Below are 17,428 nucleotides of genomic sequence, written 5' to 3' on the forward strand. Positions count from 1 at the left end.
GGTAAAAGTAAAAAGTACAGCCTGGTAAATATAGTCCTAAAAGTACTTTTTTTTTTTTTTTTAATTACTCAAGTAAATGTAACTAGCTACTGTCCAACTCAACGCTAGACGAAATGCAAAAAGCTAAGTTCCCACAATTCAGTTAGATCTTGTAAAAGGTGCCTAAGTGATTATTTTTTTTGTTTTGTGTGTTTTGAAAAAACCGTGGAACATAACTGTAAGGCATGACATGATTTTATCTTCATATTACCGACCCCTAAGTGTTATAAGACATGTAATACTGTTCTCTTTCTGTCCTTTTCACTTTACATCACTGCTAATTGCTGAGAGGGTGTATCTATGAAAAACAGAACAATGTCACACCTAAAATCAAAAGTGTGTCAACCTTTCTTTTTGTTATACTTATCAACAAGAAGATACGTATAACATCTTGTTGGTTAGCAAACCGTTCTGTCTGTGCTTCTGGGAACAGGGTATTCACTGGGTGATTCCTTAGAAAGATGTCTCAACGCCGGGGAGAAGAGTAATGCATGCATTATGAAGAGCAACATAATGCATGCAAATCTTATTATATACTGGGATTCCCTTTTAGTTGAAATTAAAAATGAGGAAATCCTATCTGTGGTTTCACTGCACAAGCAATTCTGACTGGCAGCCACAATAAGCAGAAAACAATGGGACTTTCCATATTGACAAGAGAGTTTTCCTTCTTATTGTTTATATCTATTGTGACGTCAAACAAAGAAAGCATGGCTAACGTAATGTAAGTTCCCCTGTTACTCCGGAGCTTGCTTAAAGAAACTGATATTAACAAGAAGTATATTTCTGTATGACTTTTACTTGTTGAAGACATAAACAGACATAAACTGCAACAGAAAGGAAATAGAACAAAAAACATGCTGACGCCATATTATTATGGATTATAACTCGACATGTCGAGGTAAGGATCACACAGCTGTTTAGTAGAAGCAAAAAAATACTGCCACCTACAGGTGGGAGTAAACCCTCACTTAGATCCAATGTTTTTCACCATTTCTGTGAAAAATCTGCAATAAACTCACAATTACCCATTAATGTGAAAAAGTGCAGGGATTTTTTGATCATTTATGTGAATTTCAACAATATTTCACAAAAAACTGGAGGGACTAATTGATGCAATTTGACAGTAAATAGATAAAAATTGCTTTGAATTGATTGATAAAATAATATTTAAGCCCACTGTTATCTTCACGGTTCTATTATGTCCCACTTTAGAGTCTAGAGGGCCACATAAAAAGCTGTGGCGGGCTGGATTTGGCCCCCGGGCCTTGAGTTTGACATATGAGATCCTTCATTTTAACTCATTGAAGTTGTCCGCAGTGATCAGTCTGTGCCTTAGTCACTGCAGGGAGAGTTTGACCAATGCAGAGGCTGGCATCCACGCTGACGCTGGACAGTCACTTTCACCTGAAGTCAGATTCAGAGGCGTGAATGATGCATGCAAATCCTGATAACATAGTTAGTGTATCTGTTGCGAGCAGTGACTTTACCTCATCCTTCATCGACTTGCTGATAAACATGTAGAAGTCCTCCACGCTGTCGGTTTGGAGGTCATTTATCGCCACCACTCGGTCTCCCTTGTGGAAGAGGCAGACGGACTGCGGCTGTCCAGTCCAGCCAGACACACTGGCACATACATAAACAAACAGATGCTGATTTACAGTTAATTTAATGCTTTCTGATAAATCAAAATGTGCCGAATGTATTGATAAAACCTGTTCAGACTGTTAAAATATCAATGAATTCTTAAAATTAAATAATATTATTTACATCTTTTCAGTCCCTCCAGGATTTTGTGATTCTTTTTGATTTTTTGTAATAAAAATGAAAGTGTTTGTGGTACTAATTTGGAAATATTTGCAATATTTGCGCTTATTTACGACGGTTAATGTGACTTTTTATTACTCGCTTTATAATAATAATAATAATAATACATTTTATTTGTAACGCACCTTACATTTCAAAGAAATCTCAAAGTGCTAGATCATGGACTATAATCTGACATCAAGTAAGGGTAAGGCTGAGGCAGCCTTACTTGCAATGTACAAGTACATTACTGTAATGTACAAGTAATGTACATTACTTGTACATTACAGTAATGTAAATTTTTTATGTACAGTAATTTACAAAATTGTCAGAGAAAAATCTGCAATAAACTCCCAATTATTAGTGCAAAAAGTGCAGGGATTTGTTGATTTTGTGTGAATTTCCACAATAATTCTCAGGAAACTGGTGGGACTGATTAATATAATTAGTCAGGAGACAGAAAAACTGAATTAATTTGATTGAAAACATAATATTTAAGCACAATTAGTGTTTAGTCAAGAGTCTGGAGGGCCACATTAAAAGCTATGGCAGGCCGGATTTGGCCCAGGGGCCTTGTGTTTGACACATCATCATGATTTTTGCTTCACACTTAAATCTTAAGACAAAACATTAATACTTTTAAGGCTGATTGGGTTGTAATAAAAAATGCTATGGGGTTTTTAACATAAGCGTCACGTTTACTTTCTTATTTTTTTACATTATAAATAGTGCGACATGTTGTCATGAAGGTAAAGCAATCATTGTTAATCCCAGCATGAAAACAAGCTCTCGCACAATACGTCTGAATGCAATGAGCAGAAATCTCACCCAGTTCAACGTTAAGCCTGATTGAGCTGCAGGAGATTTTTCTTCTGCAGCTAAAAGAACAATTAAGGACACACAGCACTGTGTCTAGCTTTGCCTGGTTTGCTCTGTGTTCTCAAACAATGGCAATCTGTGATGTTTGTGGCTCAAAGAAAGCCTGCACTGACTCTACAAAAATCTTTGAGGTTGATGTTTTCATGTAGAAACATTTTTTGGTTGTTTTTTTGCAACGTTAGAATACATTTTCTTTTCATACACTGTAAAACATTTGAAGGTGATTTAACTTGGAAATGAAAGTCCACTTGGTGTCTTGAAAATGCAATTTAAGTCAATAAGAAAATTGTTTTGGTTTTAACTCAGAAATGTTGATTTAACAAAAGACAAATTGTCTAAACATTGTTTTTTAAGTTCATTAATCTTGAATTGTGAGTTTTAATGTAACGCTGCAATTTAAACCAAATAATTATTTCACAATGTGCAAGAAAAAAAAACTGTCCTCACCTTGTTAAAGAGCTACACAGTTCTCTCACAAGATCAAGTTAAAATAACAGCTTATTTTTCTTTAGAATATTTTAAATTCTTGTTTCAAACTGCATGAACAAGATTTATGATCTGGTAATGAATTTTATTAAACATGATAATAAATTCTGTTCAAAAATATTTAGCATGAACGGGACATTAAAATAAACATTTGCCTTAATAACACAAGAGTCAGATCAATGTAATGCACTTCCAGCTGATGATACAAAAACATGCCTCTAAGCATTCTGGGAAATTGTTCCCCCTTTTGTTTTGTTTTTTTAGTGTTAACCTAAAAACTCCAGTTTATTCAACTCTTGGAGGTTTGACAAAATTAATAAAAAGTTAACACAACTTACTGCTGTAAGTTTATCTTTCACAAACTCACATTTAGGTTCAAAACCTAAAACTCGCAAAATTTATCTGACTTAAAGAGTAGAAGACAGTAGACCTAACTAAATGTGGCTCAAATGTTTTACAGTGTACGTACACAGGGTACCTCAACATGAGTAACTTTTCGATCTGTGGTGTTTCAGAGTATCGACAAACCTCGGTTTTCCTTCCACCTCTGTGAGTGTGAGATCGTTCTTCAAACCAAGCGGATTCAGCATAAACTCCCTCACGTCTGGCATGACGCTGTCAAGGCTTGAAAAGAAAAAACAGAAGAAATTAAACTGGATTTTTTCAAATTTGACATTGGAAAACAGAATATTACTAAAAAAATTGTTTTCAGTACACATCATTAGGTCACATCTTTGTCTTGTTCTGCATTTAAAGTCACCTGAAAATATGCTGGTGTCATGTCGTGCCTTGGAAAAGTATTTTTGCAAGTAACGTTTTTACAAATCTTGTCACATTACAACCACAAACGTCAGTGTGTGGCACTCACATCTCAGATGGAAACTGTTTTTTGGGGACAAATTTCAATTACATGAAAATGCTTTTATCTAAACCATTCTGATGCAGCCCTGGCTGTATTTTCGTCAACTTGCGGGAAGACGAGCCTCAGATCTTTTGCAGCCTGTAACACCTTCAAATTAAGTTAAATCTTAAACAGGACTTTTTTACTGCATGACTTCTAACGGAAAAAGTTTGCATTTGATTTTATATGAGGGGAAAAACTTATGTAAGATTAAGATTATGTTTTTTATGTAAAAAAACATAATCACTTGAAAATCACTAGTTTCACTTGAAATAAGAAATATTAATAGAAGCTTGTTTGAAGTCAATAATTCCTTAATATTGATGAAGTTCTTGTTCCATTGGCAGATAAATTCACTTATTTTTTCCTTTTCAATAAGTTAAATAATCTGCCAATGGAACTAGAACTTTTTCATAAATATTAATTAATTACTGACATAAAACAAGGTATATTAGTTAATTTTGTCTTATTTCAAGTTTACTAGAAACTTGAAGTTACTCCTAACTCTCAACTGTAGAGTAACTTGTTTTGGCCTCTTATGTAAAATTCCTACAAAATCCAATAAAGAAACTATTGATTACCGTATTTTCCGCACTATAAGGCGCACCTAAAAACCTTAAATTTTCTCAAAAGTCAAGAGTGCGCCTTATATTCCGGTGCACCTTATATATGGACCAATATTGAGCCAGAACAGGTCTCGCAACTACGGTAAGCAGCTGCCGACTTCATTTTCCCCCGTAGAAGAAGAAGTGCGCCGTGCATGCTGGGTTTTGTGTAAAGACCCCAAAATGGCTCCTATTAAGAGACACGCTTATGACGCAGAGTTTAAGCTCAAGGCGATCAGTCACGCAGTAGAACATGGGAATACAGCAGCAGCGAGAGAATTTAACATGAACGAATCAATGGTGCGGAAGTGGAGGAAGCAACAGCTGTTTATTTATTTTGGGAATGAACGGAGTTTTCAGAACGCTGGTTTGTAATCTATTAATAAAGTTTGACTGACCTATATGACTATTTTGTTGACATTCCCTTTAGTGCAGTTCCATCTAAAGGATGCATAACATAACCCCAGCCTCTACTGTAGCGTCTATTCTATGCGCCTTATAATGCGGTGCGCCTTATATATGAAAAAAGTTTTAAAATAGGCCATTCATTGAAGGTGCGCCTTATAATGTGGTGCGCCTTATAGTGCGGAAAATACGGTAGTAAAGAGTTAAATGAAAACATCCTGTGTAGAAGCACAAAAGGACAGAAAGATCTGGTTTTTAGCTGCAGTCTGCATGCTTGTAAGTTTTTTGCATAACTTAATGACAGTTTCTTACTGCTTGATACAACAGTTGTGCAACGTATCATGTTCTAGAAACCATTGCAACCAGCCCAGCAACATGCCAGCCATTTTTGTTGGCCAAGTTTATCTAAATGAATCACCCAAAATGTCATGAAACCCTCTGGTATTTGTTCTCAGCAACAATTGTGAAGCTACACCAGAGGTTCTTGGACTCTGGTGCCAAATGGGCGTTCCCAAATATTTCTGCTTGCAGAAAGAGCTCCCTTATCCCAATTAAGTTGAACACAACATGACCTAAATCCATTTTGTTGAATTCTAGATTTAAACACGATTCTACGTAAAGATTTTGTAAATCTCACCTCCGAGTGGAGCCTCGTCTTTCCGAATTCGTCTCCAATACATCAACAGGTGAAACGGCGCCACTGGAGCTGGTGCTGAAATCTGAAGACTGACGTTTGTCTTCTCTGGAAAACACAATGCCACCATTTTCGTTTTCTATATGTTCTATATATCTTGTAATAATTCCTTAAACTATAAGTCAGAAAGTACTAGTTCATTTGGTTGATTATTTCACTTATATAAGACATTTTTCCCAGGTTATAAGTTAATTCACCTGCCACTAGAACTAGTACTTTTTCATCAACATTAAGGAATTATTTACTTAAAACAAGTGTGTATATCTTACAACAAAGTTACTTTGAAATTAGTTTTGTGTTACTTCAAGTGTGCTAAGATATTTGCACACATTTACATGCAGAAAGACTTCAGGGTGGGATTCAAACCAATGACCTTCTTGCTGCAAGGTAACAGGGCTACCAACTGTGCAGCCAAGGTAAAGACAATACAAGAAAAATTAAAAGGAAAAACGAAGGAATCAGTGATGAATGGTTGGTTTGATTGCTCAGTGCATGACAAATGGCGAAACAAGGATGAAGAAGATTTTTTAATAGTTCATAGGAACAGCATGGAGGCAAAAAAATAACGTGCAAACTGCTGCCAACAAGGCACTGGTGCATTTTAATGAACAGGCAATGCCAAACACAAGAGAGAGGGCATTACTATTTTTTATTTATCTATTTTTATAGTCAGGCAAATTAGCAGTTTACCACAGTTGGCTGGAAATCACAAAGATTTATTACACAGTTTGATATCAGAGGAAATTTGGTGAAGCAAACAGCAGCAGATGATAACAGAGTAAAAGAAGAATAAAGAGCTGCTGGGTGTCTGCGGTACACTGATTTACACGGCCTTCTAAACATGAAGGTCAAAGGTCAGCTGAAAGCCTGCTGTCCGTCTGACTGAAAACTCGTTTGACAAAGTAGTTCTCATAAAAGTGCGTGCAAACAATTTAAGAAAACGTTTGTTTCCAAACTGGAAGACCTGTGCATAAACCTGCAGGACTGGATTCCTCAGGGTTGAGGATTTCTGCAGCTCTTTGAGTCCCAGTGCAGAGCAGAGTTCAACATTTTTAACTAGAAGAACCTTAAAATTGTCAACAGACTTAACAGACCTGCTTCTTCTGTTAAGAGGCAGGTCATAACCTGCCTCTTCGACCCTATTTAAACAAATGTAGCATTCAGGACCCTTCTTACATGGCAGACCACTTCCGGCACGCCACACATTGGTCAAAGTGTGAAAATATTCGATAATCCGATCACATTTACATCAAAAACGGCAAAAAACACATTTAATCTGCTGAGATTAGACTAGGAACAAAAGTCTTAATGTATTTCTGCAAACAGACAGGCAGTAATTGTCTCCAGTCAGACGTGGTGATGACAGCATTTGGGAACGTTTGTTTCTGTGACGGGTTGGGAGATCGGATCAAAACAGACTGATTTATGTCAACAAGACCAGGAAGTTTTTGGTAAAGAAAAGGTGTGTCACACTTTGCTGATTTTCTAGGTGGCTTAAACTGAGAGCGGGCTTAACTTTAACCTTTACTGTAAATCTGTTGAAGAGATGCTCCAACAACTCATCTGTGCTTTGTTGTTGTGGAGAATTGCCTTAAATCAGGGGTGTCAAATTTTGGGCCAAATCAAAATCATGAATCCTCTTATAGGGCCGGTTGTATTGATTTGATAAAACCTGTTCACAAACTGTTAGAATATCAATAAATAATAATAATGAACATCTTTTCAGTTCCTCTAGGATTTTGTGATTCTTTTTGTGATTTTTTGCATTAAAAAATCAAAGTGTTTGTGGTACTAATTTGGAACTATTTGCGCTTATTTATGATGGTAAATGCAACTTTTTATTACTTGCTGTAATAAAGTAATAAAACAGATCATAAACTGTAATCGGATATCAGTTAAAGCTGAGGCAGCTGTTTAGTACAAGTAATAAGGTTTTTGACAATTTTTGAGAAAAATTTGCAATAAACTTTCAATTATTATGACAAAAAATTTGATAATAATCTTATCACATTTTTGATTTTGTGGGATTTGTTGATTTTGTGTTTATTGCCACAATAATTTTCAAGAAACAGGAGGGACTGGTTGATATAATTTGGCAGTAACAGATAAAAACTTAATTAATTTGATTGAAAACATAATATTTAAACAGATTTAGTGTTTAGACTAGAATCTAGTGGGCCACATACAAAGCTATGGCCCACGGGCCTTGAGTTTGACACATGTGCTTTAAAGAGAGAAAACAAAATGGAGGTAAACTTGAAAACAACTTACTTTTAATAACTTTGTCTAAAAATAAAAAAAGAACTACCTGGCTCTTTGGATTGTGTTGACTCGTTGCAAAGAGGAAGGAAATTATGCATCAACTTTTTTCCAAATTAAAACCATAATTTTTTTTTATCAATGGCTCCTCTGAGTCAATGCTTTGCGTTGGAGATGCATTTTTACATCTAGAGACAGAAAATTATGTCTTTTTGCAAAATAGCTCAAATGCAATCTGCCTCTGCAAAGATGAGTCATCAGATTTTGAGTTGGACTTTGCTGCAGCAAAGCATCGCTGCAGTTTGCTTCTGCTTGATTTTTCCGTCGTGCTTCATGGCGTGTTCAGGGTGAGGCTTTCCGTCTCTCACAGCGTTTTGCATGTAGGCCAAAAAGCCCAACCTCCTCTGTACACAAAATATGACAAACTATAAATAGGACTTTTCTTGACTGTCTATGAATAGAGTCTTCTTGTCTTCTCAGTATTTGTATCAACAGATTTTTCTATTTTAGATGTGGATCTCTGCACCAAAGCTACTGTAGGTTTTCAGCGGCGCTACACTGATTCCATTTTCACACCTCAAGATAAAGTTTTATGACCTAATCCTGCTTTAAACTGCTCCACACTGTCCTGACATGTCTAGTTTGATCCTGGGTGTCTAAGATGCTGTTTGTTCACTTAGGTTCTCAAACAATCAAAAAAATATACAGAACAGCTGGATTTATCCAGACATTAAGTTGGGATATTTAATAACTGGGGAACCTTTGCAAAGTGGTGTCTATGGCAGAGGTTTGGGGCTGCAGAAAGAAAAATTCTCAGAATTTTTACTTTTTATTTTCCCTCAGAATTCTAACTTTAATCACAAAATGTTGACTTTGATCTTCTGAGTTCTCAGAATTCTGAGATTAAATTCAGAATTTTGACTTTTTCTAATCAGAATTTTGATTTTTTTTTTTTTTCCTAAGGAGATTAAAGTAAAAATGATAAGAAACAAGTTTGAATTCTTAATTTTTTTCCTCTAAATTCTGACTTTAATCTCATAAGTCTGACTTTTATCGTCTGAATTCTCAGATTTTCGAGATTACGGTCAGAATTCTGACGTCTTTCCTCAGAATTCAGATTTTTTTTTCTCAAAATCCTGACTTCTGATGTCAGAAGATTAAAGTAAGAATTCTAAGTTAAAAGTCAAAATTCTGAATTTTTTTCTCTAAATTCTGACTTTAATCTCAGAGTTCTGACTCTTTAATGTTGCAAGATCAAAAGTCACAATTTTAGAAAAAAAAGTAACCTTAATCCTCTTCTGTATTTGCCAATGTAACACTTTTTAGAGTTGTATATGTTCTTCTTTTTTTTAAATTTCACAAATATGTACTGCTTTGTGTTGGCCTATATCATCTTTACATCTATTACATATTTATGTGGCACTTCAAAGTACCATAAATGGTGAGAATGATCAGTCCAGTGCAGAACTGGTGTTAAAGCATACATGTAATCGAGATTAGGCTTACAATCACAAGAGTTCAAAGATCACCTAGTTAATCTGTAAAAATGATCAGCAGCGCAGTGAGTTACGGTAAAACCGACAAGGTCATGATGTGAAATGATGATTCATAACTTGCTAAACAAGTTCTGCCTTTTCAAGATTCCTCAATGAATGCCAACACTTGTGTGGTGTTGTTATCTGGCAACCATGCAATAATCCCTTTGTTGACTGAGCTGCAGGTTGTTAGCATGTAGCACTTTGACTAGCAGGAAAATAACAAACAGTGGACATACCCATTTTCAGCAGATGACTCATTTAATATCAGAGGTGGAGAATTCTCCGCCTTGTATTTGACGTAGATGTCAGTGATGGACCTCATCAGGGTGCTGTTGCCAATTGCTTCAACTTCACCATCGCTAAAATGTCACACACAATATATCTATTTATGTATATAAAACAAAACACAAAACAAAGAATAATCATAGCAACAAAAAAAAAAGAAAATCGTCAGAAAACTTACTTTGGCTCAGATGCGTTCAGGATGTTTTTAAATTCTGTCATTGATTCATACCTAGAAGGGATGCAGGTTTAAAATGTTAGCTTCTGAATTTAGTTTATTCTGTAAAAATGGGAGCGTTAACCAGAACTCACAGTGACTCCATGCTGCCTGCCCGCACACTGGCTCTCTTTTCAACGCCACAATGGAAAACAAGGAAATATACAAGCAGAACTTCAGTATAACTCACAGTTTGGTTATACATGTGCTGTTCCAGGTTTACGTAAACTGGGTAGAAATGTCACATTTGGTGGATTGCTCAGTCATATTTAGGCAGAGTATGAGTGGCAGTACTTCAACATATTTTACTCAAGTAAAAGTAAAAAGCTGCCATCAATATATCATCTTAGGGATGGTGTGTTAAGAAAATGTGCAATTTTAGTTTCACCCCACAAACATTTTGCATGCACTGCAAAAACACATCCTCTATTAACCCTTTAATGACTGAGACTGAGCGAAATCTAAACCTTAAAACTCATTTAAAATTTGCAGCTGTCCACAGAGACGAGCCAATTTTCTATATGGAAATAAAATATGATCAGATGAGACAAAGATGAAGCTATTCCAACTCTAAAGAGTATTCTTTCTAACCAACTGTAACACGGTACTGTATGTGTAGATTTGAGTCTGTATTTTTAATAGTTATTGACAAAAAAAAAAGTCCCAAAACTTCTAATTGGAACATTAAATAGCCTTTTTGTTGACTTTTTAAATAAAAGACAAACATTTTAAGTTATAAAAAAATTAATAATCAACATAGCAGGCTACCTTTTGGCGTGACTTGGGATAGTCATAGTCTTGATTTACAGGCTCAGAGGTCGGTCTCCTGGAATTATCTTCCCCCTGATAAACAATCGTAAAGCAGCATGACTTGGTGTTGATAGGCTTCCCAAACTAAATGTAGCATTGTGCACAAGCTGCAGATACGTACCAGTTCCTCAGTGTTCCCGTCTGCAGCATTGGAGGAAGGGTCCGAAAAGGACCTAACCTTCACTGATGACTGGAAAACAAACACAATAATGTTATGTAATGTGCCTAATATTTATATACTTTTTATGCTGGTGGCAGTGAGTTATGTTGGCACAAGTCAATGTAAAAATGATTGCTTTCCGATCATAAAACACACTAGCATGACCCTGGAAGATGGGTAGAAAAGTGAAGGTATACTCACGGATGGCAACGAGATTTTGCTGGCATCATTCTGATCTTCTTCTTTCTCTGCAAGGAAAGGCACCTGCAAGCCAGCAAGTAATTGTCTATTATATTACTTTGAAATCACTTGTCTGAACTGCATGTCTTTCAAGAGAACCAGGTTTGTCACATTTTTAATAGTTTCAGATTTTAACCAGATTTAAACTCTAAACCTAAAGCATTTTTTCCTACAATCTTGTGATGAGCATGTGGAGGAAAGTGTGCTAACGTCGTTTTCATAGAAATATCAACATGTGCAGGAAGTCTTTGGGTTTTTCTCACACCTGGTAAATTCAGTCCAGTTAATTGTTACATTTTAAAAAATTTCAGCTGCTGCAGTTCACTTTAACACTGCATTGTGTCAAACTGACTAAACTTATGATCAGCCTGTTCCCCCACTCCCCTCTGGGGGCGCTGTACCAAGAACCACTGAATGAAACGACGCGAAAACCACAGAAGAAGACATGAGCGCAACTTTCTTCTTCACAAAATGTAAACAAAAATTAAGTGGTGACAGATTTTAGCAGCTGTAGGATTTATCTTTTTGTCTTTCTCAAAAGACTACAAGCGATTTCTGCTGCTAACGTTAAAATCGCGACTTTGTTTTGGTTGTATTTACCCAGAATGCTTTGCTTTTTAGTCCGAGTTCACTTCAACCAAACCAAGACTTGGGTTTTTAGATGGACCGGATTTCGCTTTTTTTTGGCTCCCATCAGACATTTTCACCTCCCCAAACGAACCGGACTTTCTACACAAACGAACCTGAATTTGATTAAAGCGGACTAAACAGACTAAATAGTTTAGTCTTTGTTGGAAGATATAAACATCTACTTGAACCGAGCTCCTGGTTAAAAACACTTTTAGTGAAATTATTCACCAAAAAGTTACATAAGATGAATTTTACAGTCCTGATGAATTAACAGGACACAGTTAAAATGTTTTTATTACATCTCGACTAACCTTCAGCTCTGGGGCAGAAAACTTTCTCCGGTGAAGAGGGTTTGAAATTATCTGATAGAACAGGAAAAGAAAAGTATTTTTATTTAGAATCTGATGAGGAAATGACACTACTTCATGGAACAACAATTTGGGGAGTTTCCTTTTTTTATTTACACGGGACAAAAAACCCAGAATTGTGAGTTTGAGAACTGAGAAGGAAATAAAACGAAACCGCAGTTTCTGGCCAAGGAAGTGTTACTTAAAGAGAAGAAAAGCTCTTTTGTCAAGTTTCTGAATTATATGGCTTCACTACAGTATTCATATCCCGAAACCCTTTTCACATTTTGTTACAACTACAAATGATAATGTGTTTCACTGAGATTTAATTTGCTGTAATCTGAATATAAATCAGCTGTTCTGCGAACTAAACAAGCAGCATCATGGAGTCGAAGGGACACAGCAAACAGGTGAAAAAGTTATTAAAAGCAGGATTGGTTATGTAACTTTGACCATCTTGGGGAAAACTCTGGCACAAATGTACCAGAAACGGCTGCTGTTGTGCAATAATTAAACTTTTTTTTTTTTACATTGTGCTTCTGATTTTATATTTACTTTTATATTATACTTGCCTATTTTTAATCTGTGCTGACTTTCTTTACGTGTTTATGTGAGCTTGTGCAACATAATTTTATTCTGCATTGTGTCTTAAAGTAAATTTTGAATCTAGAATTGACTTGGTGCTGGTTTATCAAATCCCAATAAAATTAATGAATATTTCAGTTTTTAAAACAGAAATACTTTTAAATATTTAAAGCATATTCAAAAATATATTTTTTAAATACACATTTAAAAATATATATATTTATTAGATATGTTATTATAACTTATTATATTGTACTATAATTATTATTTTATTGATATTATAATAAAATAATTATTTTATTGGAATTATTACAACAAAATAATTATTTGAATTGTTTTTCATATTGAAAAATTATTTACAAGGTTTAAAATACAAGTGGTCCTGCAAGAAAAACGACAACATAGGTTATTAACCCTGTTCCTCATATTAATCATCATAAAATATATTTTAGAGAATATTAAAGCTGCTCTTTTGTAACACAAAATAAACTCCACATGCTTACATCAATGACTGGCTGCCCGTTGCTGATTTCCTAGAGGAGAAGGATGAATAAATAAACAACATGGTATATGGAGGTGGAAATAAAACTAATTTCAATGCAGCAGAAAACATGAGAAACATGGAAGAAGTCGTAAAAGCTTAATGCACCTGTGATTTGAGAAATTTATGAGGGCGATTTTTCAGGGCTTCAAACAGGTCAGTGAACCAGCCGTCCGCCTCCGAGCTAAAAGGGACAAAAAGGCAATTCTGAGACTCAACAAATCACATCTGTGACATTTTAATTTCAAATCTAGTTCCAAAAATCAAATCCAAGGAGGGAACGCTAACACTTAGCAGGGATATATTTTGTGGAAAAGCCATTATCAGATGATTGCCTTAGTGTAAAGGGGAAAGGAGCACCATCATTTGTTTTGGGCTGGTTTGACTCTAAAAATAGTAATTGGTGAATAATGTTTAAGGAAGTGATTCATGGAAATGCACTAAAATTCACACACAAAACGATTCAACATGTTGTAAATTATTTTCTGACTCATACTGTCATGACATAGTGACAGTTTTAACAAATATTTAAAAAACAAAAAGATTTTGTTTTACATAAAAGTTACATACTAAAGCTTTAAGTTTGTTGCATGATCACAATTTTATGTTTTAATTTACCATAACAAATGTTGTATATTTGGGGCATAGAATACAAGTTTAAAAAAAATTCATTTTAGTAAAATAAACATTTTATTAAGAAATGTTACTAAAAATGAAATGTTTTCCAAAATTTTCATTTTAGCAAAATGCAAATATTTTTCCAAAATGTTAATTTCATTTAGTAAATAAAATGATTTTTTCCCCTAAATGTTCATTTAGTTAACTTTTTTTTAACTAAATACTAATTTAGTAAAAAATTATATATATATATATATACACATTTTTTACTAAATATTTATTTAGTAAAAAATAATAAACATTTTTACTAGATGTTCAATTAGTTAAAAAAAATTACATTTTTGCTAGGTGTTTATTTAGTAAACAATTAACATTTTTACTAAATATTAATTTAGTTTTTTAAAAAAAAAAGAAACATTTGGTAAAAATCTTAATTTTTATTAATGCAGCAACATGGATTAAAGTCAAAAAGGGTAAAAATCCAAACAAAAACAGAACTTTCTAACCTGGTCTCCCCAATAAGGAAGTAGTCCCGGTTCCCTGCCTTGAGGAACACCACACATGATGGGGAGCATTTAAAACTCTTCTGCACCCACTGCCATCTCTGGTGGTGTTGAGGGTTTTCATATAACAGTGAGATTCTACCAGAGAGACACAGTGTTATTTTAACCTCCCTTAAGCATTTTAAAAGCAGCAAATTAGCCTCAGATTGATGCTGAAAATGTGAGAACGTACTGTGTCATATCTATGCCTCCCAGCGGGGTGACCTGGTCCTCTGCACTTTTGTAGTACCTGAGCTGATAGTCGTTCTCTGGGGCTTTGTAAAGCACAAAGAAACGTCTCTTCCACTGGAGGAGAAATAACAAATAAGACATTTCGTTAAAGAAAACAATTCAAAACTGCACAGAGCTGCAATAAAAGTGAGGGAAAAGTTCCTCACCTCTGATTTCAAACGCCACTGAGGAGGAGATTTAAGCAAGTATCCAGACCTGATTTCTTGTGCATTTGTGATTGATTTGTAAAACACTGCACCTCCTGCATTATGAAATAACTATTTAGTGATTAAATTCTGTATTCAATTTAATAAAAATAAAAATCTTGTCAGTAAATATTAGATTAAAATAATTATTAGTTATTTAAAAATAAAATAAAATACATTGTTAATTTAAAACTAACAAAAAAAACTAAAAATGCTAAAAAGAAAAATGACAACAACAAAAACAATTGGTCTAAATACAAATGACAACATTCAGACTGAAGTCTTGGTGACTAGTAAACTTTAAAATATTCAAATCAAATCATTAATTTAAAGAAAAAACCTGCAAGATTTGCTTAAAAGTTACAGAAATATTTGGTCTTAATACAAACATTCAGACTTAAGTTTTGGTGACTAGCACACTTTAAAATATTTACATTAAAAATCCAGAAACAGTATATTACCTGATGCGCTCCTGTCTCTTTTATGCATTTTGATAAATTCCACCTAGACAAAAGTAACATGAGACCATCTTCTCAGAACCACTTCAAAATTGCGTTGTTATAGTTGATGTATAAAGTGTAAATTCATAGTAACTTCGCTCATGGAAACCGGCGGGAAAGCAAAAAAAATAAAAAAATCGAGAACAAAATCCCAAAGTAAGCAGCCAGGTGAGCATTCACAATGAAATATAACTTAATTTTTGCACAGAATAATGTTATATTAAAAACGCTGAAAAGATGAAAGTGCATTCAGATTAGAAACAGACGGTGTAATAAAATAAAAATAAAGCACATGTAAGAAACAAGGCGCCGTGTCCTTACCTGTACAGGGATCCGAGTCGCTCCACTGTCTTAACCAGAAGAACGATCTGACAACAAGGCTGCGTCCTTTTCTGTGCCTGACAACCAGTGACACAATCAGCCTCAGAACTGGTGTCTCTGGTTTTCCGCCGCCGACTTGTTTCAGACTCTACCTGTGTTGTTTTCAGACTCCAAAAATGCCCCGAAGGTTTCATTAAGGCTCAGCTTTCCTGTAGAAATAGAAAAATTCCCTCTAGCTGTGATTTCTATTATAAATGGTTTATATGGTATATTTTCAATGCATAACAGATCCAGCCTGCAAACATTGTCGTATACCTTCAGGGTTTATTTGAAATGAAACCACAAACTTTAACATGTTTATTGGGAATTTTAAGACCAAAACAAATGTATTTATTTGTGAAGTTTGGAGGTAGTAACTAGTGAGATTTTCTGAATTACATTTTACTTTTAATTGAGTAATTTTATTATGAAGTATTTCTACGCTTACTTGAGTAAAATTTCTGGATTTTCTGCCCACTGAATGAAAATCAAACATGTTTTAACCAAATGTTCACCAGACACAGACACACGCCTGCAGTTTTTGTTAAAGTTTCATAAGTTTTTTTTAGTGAAAGAAACTCATTTGGAAGCAATTATTTCACCTCATTTTGTTATTTTTTTACTACTTGAATTATTGTCATTTTCATCCTTAAAATACCTAAATTTCCATTTAACTTTATATTTTGGTCTGTCTGATTATGTCATTTTTAAATATTAAATGATTGATAATTTGATCAGTTATTCAGTATGTGAGTAGACATTTTTCATTTTAATTTTGTGATCATTTCACATAATTCGGTGATACACTGCAAAAACACAAAATCTTACCAAGTATTTTTGGTTTAAGTGCAAATATCTTATTGCACTTAAAATGAGACAAACTAACTTAAATGTAACTTTTTAGCAAGCTATAGAGGCTTGTTTTAAGAAAAAATAATTCCTTAATATTGATTAAAAACTTCTAGTTTTATTGGCAGATAAATTAATTTATAATATGGGGAAAATATCTTGTAAAAAATCTGCCAATCGAAATAGTACTTTTTTCATCAATATTAAGAAATTATTGACTTAAAGCTCCTACGTCTTGGTAAAAGTTACCTGTATGTTAGTTTTGGCTTATTGCAAATACTTGGTAAGACTTTGAGTTTTTTGCAGTGCTTGCAAAATGTTTGTGGTGTGAAACAAAAAATGGAACATCTTCTTAACACTCCATCTTTAAGATGATACATACTGATGGCAGCATTATGCTGAGGTTGCTTTCATTAGGAGAGGAAAAGAAAATGTTTTCAGATTTGCTAAATTGACCTAATTAAAAGGAAAACCTGTAAAAAGAAATACCTGTTAGGAGCCAAGGGCAAAGGAATAGTTTCATTCTTACAGCTGTGGTTGCAACAAAAGGTAATTTAAATAAAATTTTTTCAAAACCCATGCATTGTTTTCCTTTCATTTCACCGCTTTGCACCACTTTTCTATTCGTCTTCCACATAAAATCCCTTTAAAACACGTTGACGTTTTTGCTTGTAATGGAGTTAACGACAAACAAAACT

At 34.4% G+C, this 17,428-nt stretch overlaps 1 protein-coding gene across 2 annotated transcripts; it reads right to left on the reverse strand.

Moving 5' to 3' along the window:
- Positions 1–2: 2 nt before the first annotated feature.
- plekhs1 (pleckstrin homology domain containing S1) lies at positions 3–15,905 on the reverse strand. Of its 2 annotated transcripts, XM_014470757.2 has the most exons (18): positions 15,843–15,905; positions 15,483–15,525; positions 14,983–15,077; positions 14,778–14,890; positions 14,549–14,683; positions 13,533–13,608; positions 13,387–13,416; positions 12,263–12,313; positions 11,283–11,345; positions 11,043–11,111; positions 10,880–10,954; positions 10,207–10,241; positions 10,076–10,126; positions 9,849–9,971; positions 5,759–5,863; positions 3,739–3,834; positions 1,530–1,665; positions 3–1,446 (listed from the first exon to the last, which is right to left on the reverse strand). In XM_014470757.2, the coding sequence occupies exons 2-18, from the start codon at positions 15,508–15,510 to the stop codon at positions 1,375–1,377; spliced, it is 1,353 nt and encodes a 450-aa protein (XP_014326243.1). In that variant the 5' UTR covers positions 15,511–15,525; positions 15,843–15,905; the 3' UTR covers positions 3–1,374. The 2 variants fall into 2 exon arrangements, with proteins under 2 accessions (XP_014326243.1, XP_023196199.1); XM_023340431.1 differs by lacking the exon at positions 12,263–12,313.
- Between the last annotated feature and the right edge of the window lie 1,523 nt (positions 15,906–17,428).

Source organism: Xiphophorus maculatus, chromosome 10 (genome assembly GCF_002775205.1).
Source record: "Xiphophorus maculatus strain JP 163 A chromosome 10, X_maculatus-5.0-male, whole genome shotgun sequence".
In the NCBI taxonomy this organism is placed as follows: Eukaryota; Metazoa; Chordata; class Actinopteri; order Cyprinodontiformes; family Poeciliidae; genus Xiphophorus; species Xiphophorus maculatus.